This window comes from Aquarana catesbeiana, linkage group LG01 (assembly GCF_042186555.1).
Source record: "Aquarana catesbeiana isolate 2022-GZ linkage group LG01, ASM4218655v1, whole genome shotgun sequence".
NCBI classification, from domain to species: Eukaryota; Metazoa; Chordata; class Amphibia; order Anura; family Ranidae; genus Aquarana; species Aquarana catesbeiana.
The window spans coordinates 222,755,574-222,776,744 of NC_133324.1; the positions used below are offsets into that span (position 1 = coordinate 222,755,574).

At 40.3% G+C, this 21,171-nt stretch overlaps 1 protein-coding gene across 2 annotated transcripts in view; it reads right to left on the bottom strand.

Moving 5' to 3' along the window:
- Positions 1-1,286: 1,286 nt before the first annotated feature.
- LOC141139293 (synergin gamma-like) overlaps positions 1,287-21,171 on the bottom strand; it is a 43,525-nt gene continuing 23,640 nt past the window's right edge. For both annotated transcript variants that reach the window (XM_073625273.1, XM_073625263.1), the window contains 4 exons: positions 20,157-20,253; positions 17,995-18,155; positions 10,019-10,123; positions 1,287-1,877 (listed from right to left, as the gene is read on the bottom strand). In XM_073625273.1, the coding sequence (XP_073481374.1) occupies positions 1,716-1,877; positions 10,019-10,123; positions 17,995-18,155; positions 20,157-20,253 (525 nt within the window). In that variant the 3' untranslated portion in view covers positions 1,287-1,715. The remainder of the gene's footprint in view (positions 1,878-10,018; positions 10,124-17,994; positions 18,156-20,156; positions 20,254-21,171) is intronic.

Genomic DNA, 21,171 nt, shown 5'->3' on the forward strand with positions numbered 1-21,171 from the left:
TTAGGCTTGTTTTTACCAGGTGCATCGGCCTGCGCTGGGTAGCCTTTGCCAGCGCAGTCCCAAGGCATAGACAAGGCAATTTGGTTAGGTCCATTCATACAATGGTCTGTGCTGAAAAAAAAATAAAATATGGCATGCAGTGCTTTTTTTCACCGGGGTGCATTTTGATCCAGTATACTAAATTGCAACACCGCTGTGGTGAGCAGAACTGAATAGGTTACAGTGCATTGTGCTGTTTTCAGATCATTGTCACCCCGTTCCTAACAGTGCACACCAGCAGCTGCTTTCTAACATGGCTGTTGTGAATGAGGTCTTGCATGTAAGAAAACTTTAACACACAGGAAGGCTAAAATAATGATAGATTATATTAACTGTGCCTGCGTGGGCTTCCTCCCATACTCCAAAGACATGCTGGTAGGTTTATTAACTGGGAGATGCTAATATGGCCACCCCTGGCTTGAATTTCAGCCGATTCCTGCTAAATTTGAGCCCTGCATAGCCTGCTTTATTGACCGTTTACCTTGGACGATGGAAAATAAGCAGATATTTCAGAGAAGAGGTAGGTATGAAGCCTAATGATTATTAGATCAATTGATTTGTCACTCAAAGCCTTTCAAATGCCTGGAAGTAACTGTTTGTAGATTGTAGCCCTTGCTATGGAGTTTGAGTTTTAAAATATACGGGTTACAGTCAATGCGGCATCTCTGATGGTATGGGGGTGCGGTAATGCTTATGGAATGGGCAGCTTGCACATCTGGAAAGGCACCATCATTGCTGAAGGATATATCCAGGTTTTAGAGCAGTATATGCTTATGCAAGAATGGGATAGCATTCCTCTCCCAAAACTCCAGCAGCTGGTATTCTAAGTTCCCAGACTGTTAAAAAAAGAAGGGAAGATACACTGTGGTAAACATGGCCCTGTCCCAACTTTTGGGGAATTGGGGTTGTACTTTGCCAGCTTTTTGTTGCCCTGTCACAAATTTTTTGAGATACGTTGCTGCCCTCAAGTTCAAAATTACCTTATTTTTTTTCATAAAATGGTACATTTTCTCAGCTTAAACACTTGATGTTTCCTATTTTCTATTGTGAATAAAATATGGGGTTTTGAGATTTACAAATCATTGCATTCTGTTTTTATGTAGATTTTATACCTTCCCAACTTTTTTGGAATTGGGGTTATAATTTAAGACCAAATATTTATATTTTTGTATACTCCCAATCACCGGTTTTCTTTACGTTATCATATTCTCATCCATGTCTAAAAGAATATAGAATACCTACACATATTTCCTTTCACATCAAATTGTTCATTCGTTTTTATCACTGTAAATCGCTGGCCATACATCATAAGACCTCCAAAATGGTAACGTCTGGTCATTTAGCACTGAAGTCAAATTTCAGATCATGCTGGCAGTAATAGAAGGAATAGTATGATTGCTGGAACTAAAAGGGAGTGTTCGTTGTAAATTTGAATCTTCAATTCTGAATAATGTCAAAATAAAATATTCAAAAGTTCAGAGTTTGTATTAAAATGTAACATTGCACTGGATACTGTAAACAATGCTAAGTTTGGTGTATGTTCCCCGAGAGTTACATCCACATCTTCATATTTGTGTCTTCCATGGTGGTGTCTGACTCAACCTCCATTTTTTTTTATTGTGTAACAGAATAAAATAAATAAGCTGGTCTTTGTCCAGTTCTAAAACTTTGTGAGGTCATTTTATCTCTTCTTTTAGTTTAACACAAGCTGAACAGTTACTTCGACAAGACAATACAGGCAGGCTGGAGTCCACGTAGTGCAGCCAAAAGTTGGCGCAGCTTGGGTGATAGGAGCGTTCCCCAAACTGCAGCATGTTCCCTATGGGTTCAGATGAGGCCTGGAAAAAGGAAAATCAAAAGTCCTATTATTTACTGCATTATAAAAATATAGCTCAAGCAAGAGGGGTATATAACATGACTGAAGCAGGAATAAAACAATGTCTGTTGTGTGACAAAAGATTGAGGGAGGAGGAATAAAGTTAAGTTATGAGTGACAAAGGTTTGGAGGAGGTAGGATTAGAATGCATGATGAGTGACAACAAATTGGAGGAGGAATTGACAGAGGTTTGGAGGTGGAACCAGAATGTATGATGAGTGACAGAGGTTTGCAGGATAGACAAGGATGTGCGAAAGGTGAGAGAGGTTTGGAAGAGAAAGGATGAGAATGTCTTATGAATGACAGTGATCACAAAGAGGAGGAAGTATTGGGAGGATATTTCACAGATGACAGAGATTTGGAATTGTAGTGAGAAAGTGATAAACTTTTGAGGGAGGAATGACAGAAGGTTTGGAGTAGGTGATATAAGGAATCCTAAAAGTGAATATCAAAATTTTGATTATAAGTGAGCTAAATAAATGAACTTTTTTTTTGTTTTTTTTTTAAACTAACTATTTTTTTATTTATTTCTTCAACAACAAGAGCATATGCTCATGACAGTAAACAATACACCAACATAGTTCCTTATTAGCTTACCTTAAAAAATACGTACATCCAAAAGGTAATCTAACCACTTCCCTACCACACATAGTCAAATGACGTCCTTGACTTTGTGCGGGGATATCTGAATGATGCCTGCAGCTACAGGCATCATTCAGATATCATTCTTTGCAGCCGGCAATTCTGTGCACGATAACAATGATCATAGTGGCAGTTCCCCCGCTTGATCGTTCTTATAGGCGATGGGAGGGGACCCCCCCTCCCGCGGCCATCCAGTGCTTCAACGGGCTCTCCCGTGCCATCGGGGGCCTGGAGAAAGAATCGGCCGGCGCCGAATGATGACCATAGAGATTTCCGGCGACCAGATGGTCACCAGTCATCTCTATGACCGTCGGAGGCTCCAGCGTGACGTTGGTTCCCGGATGTCAACAAAGCCACAATCGCGGCTGTCAGCATGAGATCGGTGAATTTTTTTTCTCCATCTCATGTTTTCCAGCCTGGGAGGAGAGATGTGGGGTCTTATTGACCCCACATCTCTCCATAAAGAGGACCTGTCACAATAGATTCCTATTACAAGGGATGTTTACATTCCTTGTAATAGGAAAAAAAGTGATAAAATAAAAAAGGTAAAAAAAAAAAAAAAAGAAGTGTAAAAATCTAAAAAATTAAGTAAAATTAAAAAAAAAAATTATAAAAAAAAATTTTAAATGCCCCTTTCCCCGGTAGCTTGCGCTCAGAAGCGAAGCACACGCAAGTCCTGTCCACATATGTAAACGCCGTTCAAACCACATGTGAGGTATCGGCGCGTGCGCTAGAGTGTGTGCAACAATTCTAGCACTAGACCTCCTCTGTAACTAAACTGGTAACGTGTAAAAATTTTCAAAACGTCGCCTATGGAGATTTTTAAGTACCGAAGTTTGGCGCCATTCCATGAGTGTGCGCAATTTTAAAGCGTGACATATTAGGTATCTATTTACTCGACGTAACATCATCTTTCACATTATACAAAAAAATTGGGCTAACTTTACTGTTTTGCTATTTTTTAATTCATGAAACCATTTTTTTTTAAAAAAAAAGGCGTTTGGAAGATTATTGCGCAAATACCGTGCAAGATAAAAAGTTGCAATGACCGCCATTTTATTTCCTAGGGTGTCTGCTAAAAAAACCATATATAATGTTTGGAGGTTCTGAGTAATTTTCTAGCAGAAAAATGATGATTTTTACGTAGGAGAGAAGTGCCAGAATAGACCCAGTATGAGGTATAGAGGTAACAAGATGACATCAAGCTTAAAATATCAGGTCTCGCTTACCCGAATTGGGTTCAAACCGTAAGCAGAGATCAGTTATTAAGCTGTTATGTTCAATATGGAAGAGATAATTTACGCCTAAATTTTCCTTTGGATTTGAGGGGTTTTTTTTGTTTTTTTTAAAGTTACAGTTCTTTAGATAATTTGAAGCGCTAGGGTGGTCCATCCAAGCTTACCTTTTTTTTTATAACTGGTCGTAGAATAATTTTTGTATGCCAACATCAGATCATATTGAATATGAATATTCAGTCTAATAATATTAGATAAGTTCGGAACATCAGAAGATTTCCACATACTAGATATTGTAATCCTAGCTGCTATGAGTATATGGGCTACAATTGTTCTAAACATTAGGGTTGGTGTCAATATTTATTCCTAATAGGGCCATGGCAGGAGTAAGATCAATTAAGTTACCAACTGAGTTCTCCTATAAATATGGAGATAGCTTTCCAGAAACTATGTACATTTTTACAATTCCATAGTGTGTGGTGTAGGTTTGCTATTTGTTCATTACACCTCCAACATAGCGGTGAAGAGGAGGAATACATTTTTGATAATCTGTACGGAGTCAAATTTTATTTAGGATTTTTTTGTGAATTATCCCAATGATCTGTACAAGAGGAAGCCTTCCTGAATATTAAGATTGCTTTCCTCCATTGGTCTCCTGAGAAATCCTGCGATAAATCTTTTTCCCCATTTAAGCATGTGGGGATTTTTGACTCTGGGGGGTACGCAGAGAGGAGGTCATAGAATAGGGTAATTTCCCTTTTCCTTTGTTCTCTATGCTTAGTTAGATATTGCCAAATAACTGTAGGGATCATTATACAATTATCGGCAATGAAGTTCTTTAGTCGAGAGCATCTTTCAATCCTTGTGTAATCCAGTCTTTTGATGAAATGCGGATTTTGCAATAGTCTAGTATTTTTACAGGCAATCTTATTGTAACATTTGACAGGATGTGTTTCCATGCCATCAGGGTGGCTTTCATACTAATTAGGTTGGGAATATTAATTTTTTTAATGAGTAAATAGCTAGCCAAAGACAGTGCATATCGTGCTCTAAAGTTACTTCTCTTTCAATGTTTGTCCATAGTTTATCCTCTGAAGAGGAAAACCATTACTTAATTTGATCTAGTGATGAGGCATAGTAGTAGTTTTTAACATCTGGTAGTTCCATTCCTCCTGCCAACTTGGTGGAAGTCAGTATAGCGAATGCCAATCTGGGTTTTTTACCGTTCCAGATGAAATTTTTAAGTATCGTATTAATCTGCGTAAAAAATTTGTTAGGAATTACAATAGGGAGGGAACGAAAATAATACAGGATTTTGGGTAGTGTTTGCATTTTGAATGCTGCCATTTTCCCTACCCATGTGAGTTGCATTTTCTGAATATTTTGTAGATCTTTGTGAATTATTTCTAGAAGTACAGGGAAATTGGCCTCATATAACTTGGAGGGAGGATAAGCAAGTTTAATTTCTAAATACGATAAAGATGTTCCATCCCAATTAAAACCATATCTTTCACGCAGATTATTGGTTAGGTCAGTAGTTAGGGTCATTGGTAGTACATACCACTTGTTTTAATTGATCTTGTAGTAGGACACAATCCCATACCATTCTAGTAGTTTTTGTGCAGCAGGTAATAAGGTATCAGGGTTAGTTACTGATAGTATAATATCATCCGCAAATATGCCGATTTTGTGTTCATATTGTCCTATTTTTATGCCTTATAATTTGGGTTTATACGTATGGATTCTGCTAGTGGTTCAATTGCCAATGAGAAAACAAGGGGGGATAAAGGGCACCCTTGTCTAGGTCCATTAGTTAAATTGAATCTTCTTGAGATTATGCCTGAGGTGAATACACTGACTGGTTGTGTGTAGAGTGACATGATAGCTGAGTGTATAAATCCATTAAATCCGAATTTTGTTAGTGATTTGGAAATAAATTCCCAGTGCATTCTGTCGAATGCCTTCTCGGCATCAAGAGCCAAGAAAAGAGAAGGCGTTTGAGCATTGTCTGATTAATCAGGTTTTACATTCTACTTGTACCATCTGGTGCCTGTCTTCCCTTAACGAATCCTACTTGGTCGGGTTTTATGAGATAAGATATTATTTTTAGTAATCTATTGGCCAAGATTTTTGCATAAATTTTCAGGTCTGTATTTAGTAATGATATGGGTCTGTAGTTTAGGGGGGAATGTGGGATCTTTCCCTGGTTTTGGTATTGTAATTATTATTGCTTCTAACATCTCCTCTGGGAATTGACTGGTATTTGCTACTTGGTTAAACAGTTTATTTAGGTGTAGGGCTAATATATCTGCACAGGCTCTATAGTATTCTGCAGATAATCCATCACTTCCCGGCGCTTTGTTTTTGGGTAGGCACTTGATGACTTTAAGAATTTCATCTAGTGATATTGGTTCATTGAGTTGTTCAAGGGTGATAGAATCTATTTTTTGGTAAGTTTACTGAGTTCAGTTATGTTATCAGGTGTAGGTTGCAAAGTATTTTTGTCTTCCTGAAGGTTATATAATGATTCGTAGTAATCTGAGAATAAGTCTGCTATTTCTTGGGGATTATAATGCATTTTATCAGTTGCATGATGAGTTATTCTAGATATTTTATTATTGTTTTGTCGTTGGCGTAATTGATTTGCTAGTACTTTGGTACTGCTATTAAAGCGCATCTTAGTTCAATTCTGAGGTTGTTTAGTTGTTAAAGTATTTTTAAATCTTTTTTATTTTTTTTGTGTGCGTCTTCTAGGCTACATATATCATTTAGTAGTTTGTTTATAGTTTTTTGTTTCTGTTTTTTTTCCCTGGCTGCTACCTGTATAAGAATTCCTCTTGCTAAATAAATGAAAGTTTGAGCTTGGTACATGCAATATTTGTTCTTCCTATTATGGTTAGGAATTTATATATTTTTATATATATATATATATATATATATATATATATATATATATATATATATATATATATACACTTACATACATATACACACACACACAGTGGGGATGGAAAGTATTCAGACCCCCTTCAATTTTTCACTCATTGTTATATATGTTATTATATGTCATTAATGTACACACAGCACCCCATATTGACAGAAAAACACGGAATTGTTGACATTTTTGCAGATTTATTAAAAAAGAAAAACTGAACTATCATATGGTCCTAAGTATTCAGACCCTTTGCTCAGTATTTAGTAGAAGCACGAAGATCTAATACAGCCATGAGTCTTTTTGGGAAAGATGCAAAAAGTTTTTCACACCTGGATTTGGGGATCCTCTGCCATTCCTCCTTGCAGATACTCTCCAGTTCTCTCAGGTTGGATGGTAAACATTGGTGGACAGCCATTTTTAGGTCTCTCCAGAGATGCTCAATTGGGTTTAAGTCAGGGCTCTGGCTGGGCCATTAAGAACAGTCACAGAGTTGTTGTGAAGCCACTCCTTTGTTATTTTAGCTGTGTGCTTAGGGTCATTGTCTTGATGGAAGGTAAACCTTCGGCCCAGTCTGAGGTCCTGCGCTATCTAGAGAAGGTTTCCGTCCAGGATATCCCTGTACTTGGCCGCATTCATCTTTCCCTCGATTGCAACTAGTTGTCCTGTCCCTGCAGCTGAAAAACCCCCACAGCATGATGCTGCCACCACCATGCTTCACTGTTGGGACTGTATTGGACAGGTGATGAGCAGTGCCTAGTTTTCTCCACACATACCGCTCAGAATTAAGGCCAAAAAGTTCTATCTTGGTCTTCTCAGACCAGATAATCTTATTTCTCACCATTTTGGAGTCCTTCAGGTTTTTTTTAGCAAACTCCATGCAGGCTTTCATGTGTCTTGCACTGAGGAGAGGCTTCCGTCAGGCCACTCGGCCATAAAGCCTCGACTGGTGGAGGGCTGCAGTGATGGTTGTTTTTCTACAACTTTCTCCCATCTCCTGACTGAATCTCTGGAGCTCAGCCACAGTGATATTTGGGTTCTTCTTTACCTCTCTCACCAAGGCTTTTCTCCCCCGATAGCTTAGTTTGGCCAGCTCTAGGAAGGGTTCTGGTCATCCCAAATGTCTTCCATTTAAGGATTATGGAGGCCACTGTGCTCTTAGAAACCTTAAGTGCAGCAGAATTTGTAACCATGGCCAGATCTGTGCCTTGCCAAAATTCTGTCTCTGAGCTCTTCAGGCAGTTCCTTTGACCTCATAATTCTCATTTGCTCTGACATGCACTGTGAGCTGTAAGGTCTTATATAGACAGGTGTGTGGCTTTCCTAATCAAGTCCAGTCAGTATAATCAAACACAGTTGGACTCAAATGAAGGTGTAGAACCATCTCAAGGATGATCAGAAGAAATGGACAGCACCTGAGTTAAATATACGAATGTCACAGCAAAGGGTCTGAATACTTAGGACCATGTGATATTTCAGTTTTTCTTTTTTAATAAATCTGCAAAAATGTCAACAATTCTGTGTTTTTCTGTCAATATGGGGTGCTGTGTGTACATTAATGAGGAAAAAAATGAACTTAAATGATTTTAGCAAATGGCTGCAATATAACAAAGAGTGAAAAATGTAAGGGGGTCTGAATATTTTCCGTCCCCACTGTGTATGTGTGTGTGTGTATATATATATATATATATATATATATATAATATTTATATATTACACAGTAGATATATGACGTTCATGTTCAGTCTTACATTCTTAAACACTTGACACACAATCATGTACATCATTGTGTTCAAGCGAGTATATTGGGGCCATGGCTGCAGCTGTCAGCCATAACCCCGGTATTGTTTTTTTTTCTGCCGGTGAAGCCCTACACTGTAAAAGTGATCAAGCAGCTAATTAGCTAATGGATCGCTTTTACAAGCAGTGGGAGACCATCTGTATGGTCTAGGAGACCGGAAGCGACAAGCATTTTGTCACTTCCTGATAGGGAAAATGTAAACAGCCATTTTTTTTTCTAGAAAGCATGAGATTATTGTGTTTTTTTTTTTTTTAATCTCCTACTTTCAAGGGTATAGGAGAGATCTAGGGTTCTATAGACCCCAGATGTCTCCATAAAGAGGACCTGTCAAGCTTTATTGCTATCACAAGGGATGTTTACATTTCTTTTGACAGCAACTTTTTTTTTTATAAAAACAAAAATATAAAGGGACAGTGTTAAAAAAAAAAAAAAATCAATATAATAAAAAAAGAAAAAATATGAGGTATCGCCACAAACGTTATAGCGAGAGCAATAACTCTAGCTCTAAACCTCTTTTGTAACTGCAAACTGGTAACCTGTAAAAATGTTTAAAACATCTCCTAATGGAGATTTTTTAAGTACCGTAGTTTGTCGCCATTCCACAAGCATGAGCAATTTTAAAGCATGACATGTTAGGCATCTATTTATTCGGCCTAACATCTTCTTTTATAACTTATCAAAAAATTGGGTTATATGTTGTGTTTTTTTGCATTAATATTTGTTAAAGAGTATTTTTTTTCCCCAAAATGTGTTTAAAAAACAGCTGCGCAAATACAGTGTGACATACAAAATTGCAACAACCACCATTTTATACTCTAGGGCCTCTGCTACAAATATATATATATATATATATATATATATATATATATATATATATATATATATATATAAAATGTTTGGGGGCTCTAAGTAATTTTCTAGTAAAAAAAATACAGATTGTTACATGTGGGAGAGAAGTGTCTTTTAGAAAAGGCATGGTCTTCAAGTGGTTAACGAGAAGCAACATAGTATTTCCGTCCCACTTTTAAATTACCGCTAGATAAATAAGAAAAATTGTACTTACCATTTAATACATATTTACTTTTAAAGCAAAGATTTTCACAGTTTGGACAGTCCTCAAGTCAAAGTTCAAGAAATTATATCACAGTATAGTTTGTATCTATTTATGTATATTTTTTAAAGGTCTTATTTATATGTTATTGTTACATAGTTAGTCAGATTGAAAAAAGACACAAATCTATCCAGTTCAACCAAATTGTGTGTTTTATGTCTAGTGTAGGCTATGTCCTCTTGTATTTACTGTACTGTAGAAAGATAATGAAGTGGAGATGACAAAACATTCATTTGCAAAGTGATGTACAAATCTGTACTGTACACTCCCGATATCAACGGTGGGTGTTATATTTGCTTTCTTTTTATCAAAGGAAGACAGTGGGTCACAAAAAGATTTTCCTTTCTTATGCACAGAAAACGCGTAATTCTTGACTGCTCACCTGTTGGTCCAGTCTCTCGAGCAGGCATACACCGCAGCACCTCTGAAGGCAAAGGCTTGAGTCAGACATTTCTTTAGCCTCATAATCAAAGGCTGATGAGGCAGGCTGTCAAGGTTATAGGTAAATGTGGAAAACTTCAATATTTTCAGTGATAATAAAAGTTATTATAATGCCTTATGTAAAAATCATAAGTGAAATGTTGGGCAACACAGCAACAATCTGCAGTAACGCACAGCAAATAACTACATTGTACAATCAATGTGCTGTAATAAGATCATTGAAAGACATCTTTTGATCTGTTGCTATGAGTAAGTGCCTTACATAATTCTGATTATTAATAAACGCAGTTTTTCTTATGACATGCTTTTCTTTTTCTTTTTTCTATTCTGAGCAAAATCTGTATTTAAAATGCAGAACAACATAACATAACACTAGTCATTTAAAAAAAAAAAAAAAACACAACTTTTTCTAGTAAAAAAAAATTAAAAAAATGATATATATATATATACATACATACATACATACACATATATATATACACACACACACACCATATCATTTCTTTTGTTATGGGATCTCCATGAATATATAGATACATTTGATCGTAAGTAGCCCTCTGCTGTTCTATGCATGATATGGATGAGAACAGCCTCAGAATCCTGATAAGATTGATACCTTTGAAAATGATCCCATCATACATACTGTATGAGATTGCTAACTGGTAAATTTATTATTATTTCTGTGGCAAATTCTAATCAGCCAGGTTATCAGGAGTCACAAAACTAGTATTTGAAATATTATCAGCTCTCTAACAGCCAGGAAACCAAACTCAAACCACATTCATTGTGGCCCATATACGTATGATCATTTAGCCTTATATTAGTTGCTATACCGGTCAAGCTAACCTGGCTGCCTAATTACTGTAACAAGTCTGTAATATTATAGTACAATATACTAGCAAGAGTTTGGCTTGGTAATGAACACTTGAGAGCATGGGACTGGGTAGTTTCCAGGGTTGCAATGTTTGCCTTATATACAGTGGATATAAAAAGACTACACACCCCTGTTAAAATGTCAGGTTTCTGTGATGTAAAAAAATGAGACAAAGATAAATTATTTCAGAACTTTGTCCACCTTTAATGTGACCTATAAACTGTACAACTCAATTGAAAAACAAACTGAAATCTTGTAGTTGGAGGGAAGTAAAATTAAAAAAATAAAATAATATGGTTGCATAAGTGTGCACACCCTTACACTAATACTTTGTTTGAAGCACCATTTGATTTGATCAGTCTTTTTGGGTATGAGTCTATCACCATGGTACATCTTGACTTGGCAATATTTACCCATTCTTTGCAAAAATACTCCAAATCTGTCAGATTGCGAGGGCATCTCCTGTGCACAGCCCTCTTCAGATCACCCCACAGATTTTCAATTGGATTTAGGTCTGGGCTCTGGTTGGGCCATTCCAAAACTTTAATCCTCTTCTGGTAAAGCCATTCATTTGTTGATTTTGATGTATGCTTTGGGTCGTTGTCATGCTGAAAGATTAAGTTCCTCTTCATGTTCAGCTTTCTAGCAGAAGCCTGAAGGTTTTGTGCCAATATTAACTGGTATTTGGAACTGTTCATAATTCCCTCTACCTTGACTAAGGCCCCTGTTCCAGCTGAAGAAAAACAGTCCCAAAGCATGATGCTGCCACCACTATGCTTCACTATGAGTATGGTGTTCTTTTAGTGATGTGCAGTGTTGTTTTTGCGCGAAACATCTTTTGGAATTATGGCCAAAAAGTTCAACCTTGGTTTTATCAGACCATAACACATTTTCCCCACATGCTTTTGGGAGACTTCAGATGTGTTTTTGCAAAATTTAGCCGGGCTTGTATTTTTTCCTTTGTAAGAAAAGGCTTCCATCTTGCCACTCTACCCCATAGCCCACATGAAGAATACGGGAGATTTTTTTGTTACATGTACCACACAGCCAGTACTTGCCAGATATTCCTGCAGCTCCTTTAATGTTGCTATAGACCTCTTGGCAGCCTCCCTGACCAGTTTTCTTCTTGTCTTTTCATTAATTTTGGAGGGATGTCCAGTTCTTAGTAATGTCACTGTTGTGCCATTTTTTCTCCACTTGATGATGACTGTCTTCACTGTGTTCCATGGTATATCTAATGCCTTGGAAATTCTTTTGTACCCTTCTCCTGACTGATACCTTTTAACAATGAGATCTCTCTGATGCTTTGGAATCTCTCTGCTGACCATGGCTTTTGGTGTAGGATGCGACTAAGAAAATATAAGGAAGAACCTACTACAACTTTATTTGGGGTTAATCAGAGGCACTTTAAATGTTGACAGGTGTGCAGGGCCATCTTAATAGCATCATGGGCTCCTGGGCAAAGTAATTCTCTGGGGCCCCTACAATGGAGACAGTACAGGTAAACAGACATCAAGTAGGTAGGAGACAGACAAGCGGAGCTTCCCCTTTTGGGTGGAGCTCCACATTAACTACATGAACAATCATTCTGTACAGCAAAGAAACAGTGGGAAAATATTACATACATAAGGTAACAAAGCTGTCCTGTGCACATAATATATCTGCTAGATTGATGCCTCCCCAGCACTATGGCCCCTCTACACCCTAGATATCCCCCCAGCACTCTGACCCCTCTACACCCTAGATATCCCCCCAGCATTGTGACCCCTCTACACCCCAGACATCCCCCCAGCACTCTGACCCCTCTACACCCCAGATATCCTCCCAGCACTCTGACCTCTCTACACCCCAGATATCCCCCAAGCACTCTGACCCCTCTACACCCCAGATATCCCCCAAGAACTCTGACCCCTCTACACCCTAGATATCCCCCCAGCACTGTTACCATATACCATAAGATACCCCTTGTATTGTGATCCTACTACATCCCTGATACCCCCTACACTGTGGCCTATCTACATCCCAGATACCTCTAGCACTATAGCCACCCAAGATACCCAAAGCATTGTTACCCCCTATACACCCCAGATACCCCCTCAGCATTGTTTTTCCCCATACACCCTTGATATCCCCCAGCACCATTATTCCATCCATGTAGTACCCCCTTTTCCAGTGGAGATATAGTGCATGTAAACTTTTGGCTATGTGCCCACCTCCAGCACTGGACTCACCTATACCAATCAAGCAGGCAGAAGGAAGGGCCGAGGAGGAAGCATCCCTCTGGGCATTCCAAGCGCTTTGGTGCAAACAGTGCTTGACAGCTGGGCTCACCATGACACCATCCACAATGCTACTTCCCAGGTGGGCTCTCAGTGCTGCCGACTCAGCAGCTCCCACTCCAGCTCCTTTCCCGCGGCCTTCGAGTCCTGAGCATTTAAGCTGCATGGGGCGGGGTCAGAGCATCACTGGCGCTCCAGCCCTGCCCCTCCCTGCTGGCTGTGAAATAGGTATCGTTCAGTACAGCACGGCGCACCTCTGCCAGCCTGCCTCCCCTGTGTATCCATCACTCTCAGTGCCTTCATGGGGCCCCCATTTTTGGGGCAGCATGGGCTCAAGGACCAGCTGCTTTGGGGAAAGTGCACGGGCCCCCCATGCAGCTGGGGCCCCTGGGCAGTGCCCAGGTGTGCCCACTCATTAAGACGGCCCTGCAGGTGTGTCCTGATTCCTATTTAACATGAGTTTGAATGTGATTGCTTAATTCTGAACACAGCTACATCTCCAGTTATAAGTGGGTGTGCACACTTATGCAACCACATTTTTTTAGTTTTTTTTTCCTCCCCCTAAAAGATTTCAGTTTGTTTTTCAATTGAGCTGTACAGTTTATAAGTCACATAAAGGTGGGAAAAAGTTCTGAAATGATTTACCTTTGTCTCATTTTTTTACATCACAGAAACCTGACATTTTAACAGGGCTGTGTAGACTTTTTATATCCATTGTGTGTGCAAGACTATATATGTACTGCTGAACCTGGCATTCGGACACCCTGCATCCTATTACATCACCAGCCCAGTATGTAATATATTTCTGTGTGAAAGACAGGCTGTATATTTTTAAAGAGACCCATCAGCACCAGGTTGCAGCAGTACAATGTTTGCATCAATTTCAACTCTTTCTGGGAGTGTTGAAAGCTGACCTGTACTCATGCACACAGACATAAATACAGGCAAATGGGCATACAGCATATGTTACACCTGTATTTGCAGCACCCAGACACCCAGCTGGTGCGCAGTTCTGCCCATAGGACTATATTGACAGAACGCAGGTATACGTCTGTAACGCCTTGACTTGTGTTTAAAGGCACATGCGTATGGAGTGTTCTGCTGACTTAGATCTTTCAGTCATGTGCAAACAAAAGTATGTTTTTTATTTTTATCACACTACCTGCCTGGAGTTTTCATGTTCTCCCTGTGCCTGTGTGGGTTTCCTCCAGGTACTCTGGTTTCCTCCCACACCCCAAAGACATGCTGGTAGGTTAACTGGCCCCTGTCCAATTTGGCCCTAGTATGTGTATGTATGTTTTAGATCAGTGGCTCTCAACCTCATTCCTCAAGTACCCCCAACGGGCCATGTTTTCAGGTTTTCCTTTACTTTGCACAGCTGCTTTAACCACTTACCAACTGGCCCATAGCCAAATGACAGCTACAGGGCGGTTGCATAACTCTGGGAGGGCGTACAGTGACGTTCTCCCAGAATTCCACTCTTGCGCGCCCCCTGGGGCACACCCGAACACATCCGTGGACCCGGCGCATCACGGTAAACGGCCACTGATTTGCGGCCGTTTACCACGTGATCGCTCCGTCAAATGACGGAGCGATCTCTTGTAAACAAACCGGCGTCATGTCATGACGCCGGTTCCTCTCTCCCCTCTGTGTACCGATCGGTACAGTGTGAGAGGAGAGGGGGAGAGATTGGATGGCAGCAGCACTGTGGGCTGGATCTGTAGTGCCCACAGCGCTGCTCTGTGACAATTACAGTCACATCCATCCATCCATGCTTAGCCATCCCTCCTTACTCAGCCATACCCTGCAATACTCTGCAATACCCCGCCATAACCTGCAATACTCTGCCATAACCTGCAATACTCTGCAATACCCTGCAATACCCTGCCATACCCTGCAATACCCAGCCACACTCTGCAATACCCAGCCACACTCTGCAATACTTGGTGATACCCAGCCATACTCTGCCATACCCAGTCATACTCTGCGATAACCTGCCATGCTCGGCCATACTCGGCCATGCTCAGCCATACTCTGCCATGCTCCGCCATACACGGCTGTACTTGGCCTCTGTATGTGGCCAGGCTGTGGAAGTCTCACACATGTGATATCGCCGTACTCAGGAGGAGTAGGAGAATCTATTTTGGGGTGTCATTTTTGGTATGTACATGCTATGTGTTAGAAATATTGTATAAATTGACAACTTTGTGTTAAGAAAACATTTTTTATCCACTTCCATTTTAACCACTTCCCGCCCGCCGTCACATGACGTCGTTGACTTTGTGCGGGGATATCTGAATGATGCCTGCAGCTACAGGCATCATTCAGATATCAGCTTTTTCAGCCAGCGATTCCCTACACCATAAGAATGATAATAGCGGCTGTTCCGCTGCTTGATCGTTCTTACGGGAGGCGAGAGGGGATGTCACCCCCTCCCGCCGCCCTCGGTGCTTCTACCGACTCACTGCTACGATCAAAGCCTGTATCGTTTTTTTTTTTGTTTTTTTGTTTTTAATTCAGGCTTCCCAGCCTAATGGTGAGATGTGGGGTCTTATTGACCCCATATCTCACTGTAAAGAGGACCTGTCATGCCATATTCCTATTACAAGGGATGTTTACATTCCTTGTAATAGGAATAAATGTGATAAAAAAAAATGTATTTTTTGGAAAAAACTGTCAAACTAAAATAAAAGTAAAATGAACAATAAAAAAAAAAAAAAAAAATTTAAAGCGCCCCTGTCCCCCGTGTGCTCACATGCAAAAGCAAACGCATACGTAAGTCCCGCCCACATATGAAAAAGGTGTTCAAACCACACATGTGAGGTATCGCTGCGAACATTAGAGCGAGAGCAATAGTTTTGGCCCTAGACCTCCTCTGTAACTCAAAACATGTAACCAGTAAAAAATGTTATAGCGTCGCCTATGGGGATTTTTAAGTAGCGAAGTTTGGCGCCATTCCACGAGCGTGTGCAATTTTGAAGGTTGACATGTTAAGTATCTATTTACTCAGCATACCTTCATCTTTCACATTATGCAAAAACATTGGGCTAACTTTACTGTTTTGTTTTTTCTTAAAGCACAAAACTGTTTTTTTCCCAAAAAAATGCGTTAAAAAAATTGCTGCGCAAACACCGTGCGAGATAAAAAGTTGCAACGGCCGTCATTGTATTCTCTAGGGTCTTTGCTAAAAAAAACATATAATGTTTTGGGGTTCTATGTAATTTTCTAGCAAATAAATGATGATTTTTACATGTAGGAGAGAAATGTCAGAATTGGCCTGGGTGCTCCAGAACGCCTGAAGGTGCTCCCTGCATGTTGGGCCTCTGTATGTGGCCATGCTGTGTAAAAGTTTCACACATGTGGTATCGCCATACTCAGGAGTAATAGCAGAATGTGTTTTGGGGTGTAATTTGTGGTATGCATATGCTGTGTGTGAGAAATAACCTGCTAATATGACAATTTTGTGAAAAAAAAAAGAAAAAAAAAAATCTTGATTTTGCAAAGAATTGTGGGGAAAAATGACAACTTCAAAAAACTCACCATGCATCTTTCTAAATACCTTGGAATGTCTTCTTTCCAAAAAGGGGTCATTTGGGGGGTATTTGTACTTTTCTGGCATGTTAGGGTCTCAAGACATTAGATAGGCCGTCAGTACTTCAGGTGTGGTCAATTTTCAGATATTGGCACCATAGCTTGTGGACTCTAACTTTCATTCAAAATGTGAGAGTACCGAAAGCTGAAAATTGGTCTGGTTAGGAAGGGGGTGTAAGTGCCCAGTGGGTAAGTGGTTAAATCAATATCAATGACATGGTATTGATAAGAGCTATTTTATCTAAGGGAAGTTCCCAAAACATGGCCCGTGGGGGGTACTTGAGGACTGAGGTTGAGAACCACTATTTTAGATTGTGTTTGTGCTGTAGACCAGTGGTTTTGGGTGCATAGCTGTCCAGTGCATTATAAATGAGTTCTGTGAATAAAAATGGCTGAAATCCATAAATAAGAAATCAGCCCTTTTTTTTTTCATTTGTTATTGAAAGCTTAAAATGAGACTTGCCATTTGGAATGACACATGGACTTCTGATACTAATCTATTAGGTTCTCCCATATTGTAGCTTCCCAGTTCTACTGGAACTAGGAGCTACATTGTCAAACCCCAATTATCACCTGCTTGTTTTGCTCCTTTTGTAATAAGATTATACAGCATTGTACAAATGTATCATATTGGATAGGGACAGACTTTAAAGTGGTTGTAAACTTCCATAGACTTATTGTACATATAAGTAAGGTTTACCTATAGGCACTGTAAATATCATCTAAACATGCACCGTTTAGGAGATATTTATTGTATATGCAGCTGATGATGTCATCGGCACATGCGCTCTGAAGGAACGGCCACCCATGCCGTTCCTTCGGAGCCCTGTGCCGTGACCGGCAGCTCCCACGTGCATGTGCGGGAGTGACGTCATGTGGCTCTGGCCAATCACCCGCGGACCCGGAAAGGAAGACGGGTGAAGATGGATGTGGCCTCCAGTGGTGACAACACATCGGTGGAGGGCTTCATTTGCAGGTAAGTTTCACATAATGTGCTAGTATGCGATGCATACATTAACATACGTTAACCATCCAAACAATGTAAATAAAAACAGGATGAGGGGCTTCTTATTGGTTACAGTAGAACTGTAGTAAATGTCAGCGTATCAGAAGACAGATAAACTGAAAATCCCATTTAGGCTGCCAAAAGTATAAAATGTGGCTGGTACTTACCAGTTTCTGCAGTACGCTGGGACACATGGACAGAAAGGCCTGCAAATTATTCCATGCTAATTCAATATCCCGTAGGACAAGATGTAACCTCTCACAATCAATACTGAATGTTTTCATTCCTCCTTCCATTCTTTTTGATACTCTGTACACCTCAATCACACCTGCAATAGGCAAAAGACACTCACTTGGGTGTTGTACTGATCAACTTTATTTGTTCCATTTGTTTCTTCTTTTTTTTTTTTGTGCAAAATCAGAGGAGAGACAAAAGAGAGTGGGACCTGCAAAATGATTCCTTTATTTAATGTAGTGATTAAGCTCCTCACAAACCACCTGCCATCTGGACCAATGTAGGTATGCATATGCCACAACTGTAGATCCGCTGTGGTAGCAGAGAATCACTGTAGTAATTACTGATAATACAGTGATTGCTGTCATCCGGGTCCTGTGCTGAGCTGTTGCTCTGCTGCATAGTAACAACAAGGTCTTGGCAAGGATGCCATTCACGGACTACCTTACATTTTTCTTAATGAATGCAAGCGTGTCACTGATTGGACGTTGTGGAGATTATGATGTCACTACCCCGTCTCTCTACCAATAAGAGAACAAATTCATTAAGACATACGTAAGGTGTTTTGTAATTGGCACCCTTGTGGACCAAGCAACTCCTTTTGATTCCTATGCAGGAGGGCAGCTGCTTGATAGGATCCCTGTAAGATAGTGATGATCACTGTAGTAGCAGCGACTATTACAGTGATTCTCTACTTTCACAGCAGCCCCACAGATATGGCATATGCATGCTTACATTCATCCAAGCTGGACCAATGTAACTGTGCAATAAAATCCTTAACTGCTATAAAGCACTGAAAGGCTGCCTTGCCTCTGTAAAGAAAACTGGCTTGAGGCCCCTTGTGTTGCAGTTTTAAGTTACACCAATCTGCGACAAATATCAATGTTTTTGTTTGTGACAAATGACAAGTGCAACGTGACTTGTAGAAATGAAGGATGTGGTTATTTCCATACCACTATGGCCTCTTTCACAAAGCCGTTAAAAATAGGTGATTGGGTCACGTTTTTACCACTTCCTGACCATCCATCAACGGCAATCAAAATTGTTAAAATAGGGAGTGGATGGAGGTGTTCACACGGTGTTAGCTTTGCCTCGCCGCAAAGTTAACACCTGCAGAGTTCGACAGGCATTGCTGTTTCGCAACTGCCTTCATTCACTTCTATTGAAACACATCCCAAGCTCACCATAAACGCACTGTCAACACCTATAGTGCGTTAGAGTTGCGGTTGCAAAGCGTCAAAAGTGATAATTTCCCATTTTAGCATCATACAAATGAAAAAACACATCTCACAGGGCGTTTGAGGAGCATTCCCTGACACAACATGAATACCTGTGCATTTATAACTGAGTTTTAACATTTTTAGCCTTTGGTGTGTTAACGTGCATTAAGGCTGCTGTAGAATTCAATGACTATGTGAAAGAGCACTACCACATGCTGGTGGATACAGTTGCCTTAAAATTCTTGTGCAGCTTTCATTAAAATACTACCTGGTTATCCCCCCCCATGAAGGTACTTGTTCAGCCAGTTTCTGTTTAGGGTGACAACAATATCTCTGTGTCCCAACTGTGCATCGTCACCCAGCCTCTGATGGAGACTACAAGGGACTGTTTCAACACGTACTATGAAGGCATGTCACACTATTGGCATTAACAGGAAAATCATCCTGAGCATTGCCATGCAGCCATCATTGTTGTGCACTCATGTAGACATGATGTGGCTGCTAGAAGGCTGCAGGAGATGAGTAGCGCTGCGATGCAACTAAGGATGAACAAAAGCAAGAAAACAAATATTTTGTTTTAAAAAATGACAATTGCCTTAGCTACACAGTGACACATAGGATACATAGAATATTAGGATGTAGGAGTAGGAATTTATTTTTATTTAACTAGGGCCCACAGTAAAGCAATGAAGTATCCTGTAGGCAAACTACAGGCAAAAGATTGCAAGCTTTGACAAAGCAGAAGACATTTTTTATTTCCCAATTAAGAAATGGTTTATACATAACAGTTTGCACATTATTGTGAATTACAGTAAATGGGAATGGAGCTATAGTACTTCTATGAACAAGATGCTGAATAGAATACAGAAACACACCTGAGATATATTCTGCTCCCCGGGAGGACATCAGTACTTCACTGCATACCGAGGGCTGGCTAATACCACACAAAATTTCATTAGCTTTCTGGATCACCTTTATGTTGAGAAGAAAATAATACTTTTTATTAACATCAAATTTGTAAAGGTCAGTTACTGTATTCAACAAGAAACTTTGGCATTGTAAACTTCAGTTACACAAATATTGGTAGGTATGAATGTAATATTAGGTTGTTTTTTTCTTTACCGCAGTGAATTGCTTTTCAGAGTGTGAGTCAATTGGCAATTTACAATGGAACATCAACAGTTTCACAGTTGTACAGATTTGTAATATACTATTGTATAGCATTGTACTGATTAAAACAGATGATTTGAGTCCATGATCCACAGCATAAGCCGGCCACCTCTTCTCTCCTACTTTTGTTTTAGCGGGCCCCCATGCCCTCCCTACGCCTGGAACACCACCTCCTCTATACTGGACCTCACTGCAGGGGCATGGGGTGACACCGGAAGCCAGGACACCCACGGCTCAGGCCCTACCCGGCGTCCATCGTGGATCCTCCCAGACGCGGCTGCAGTACCAGTAAGTAGTGGCCAGGTCTCCCCAAGCCCTCTCCCTCCATCACTGCCCCCCATCACCCCTCTCCATCTTCTCTTCCCTTTCTAGACCATCCCAATTCAGGTAAGCTCCCAGGGGCTCACTAGCAGTTGATCCAGGGTCCCCGAGTCCAATCACCCCCCGGGGAGTCAGGAAGGAAATTTTTTCCTCTGCTGCAGCAATTGGCCAGCTCAGCTAGGGGTTTTTCGCCTTCCTCTGGATCAACAGGAAGGTAGGTAGGCCAGCAGGTGCCCCCCCCCTTCTTCACCATCTCCAGAACCATCATCCGGACCATCAACAACACCACCCCCATAGCAGTGGCAGCCATCAGAACCTCCATCCTCTCAGCAAGCTCATCGCCACATCAGTACCATCATCAGATCATCCTTCCTTCAGCAACTTTTTCTTTTCTCACCA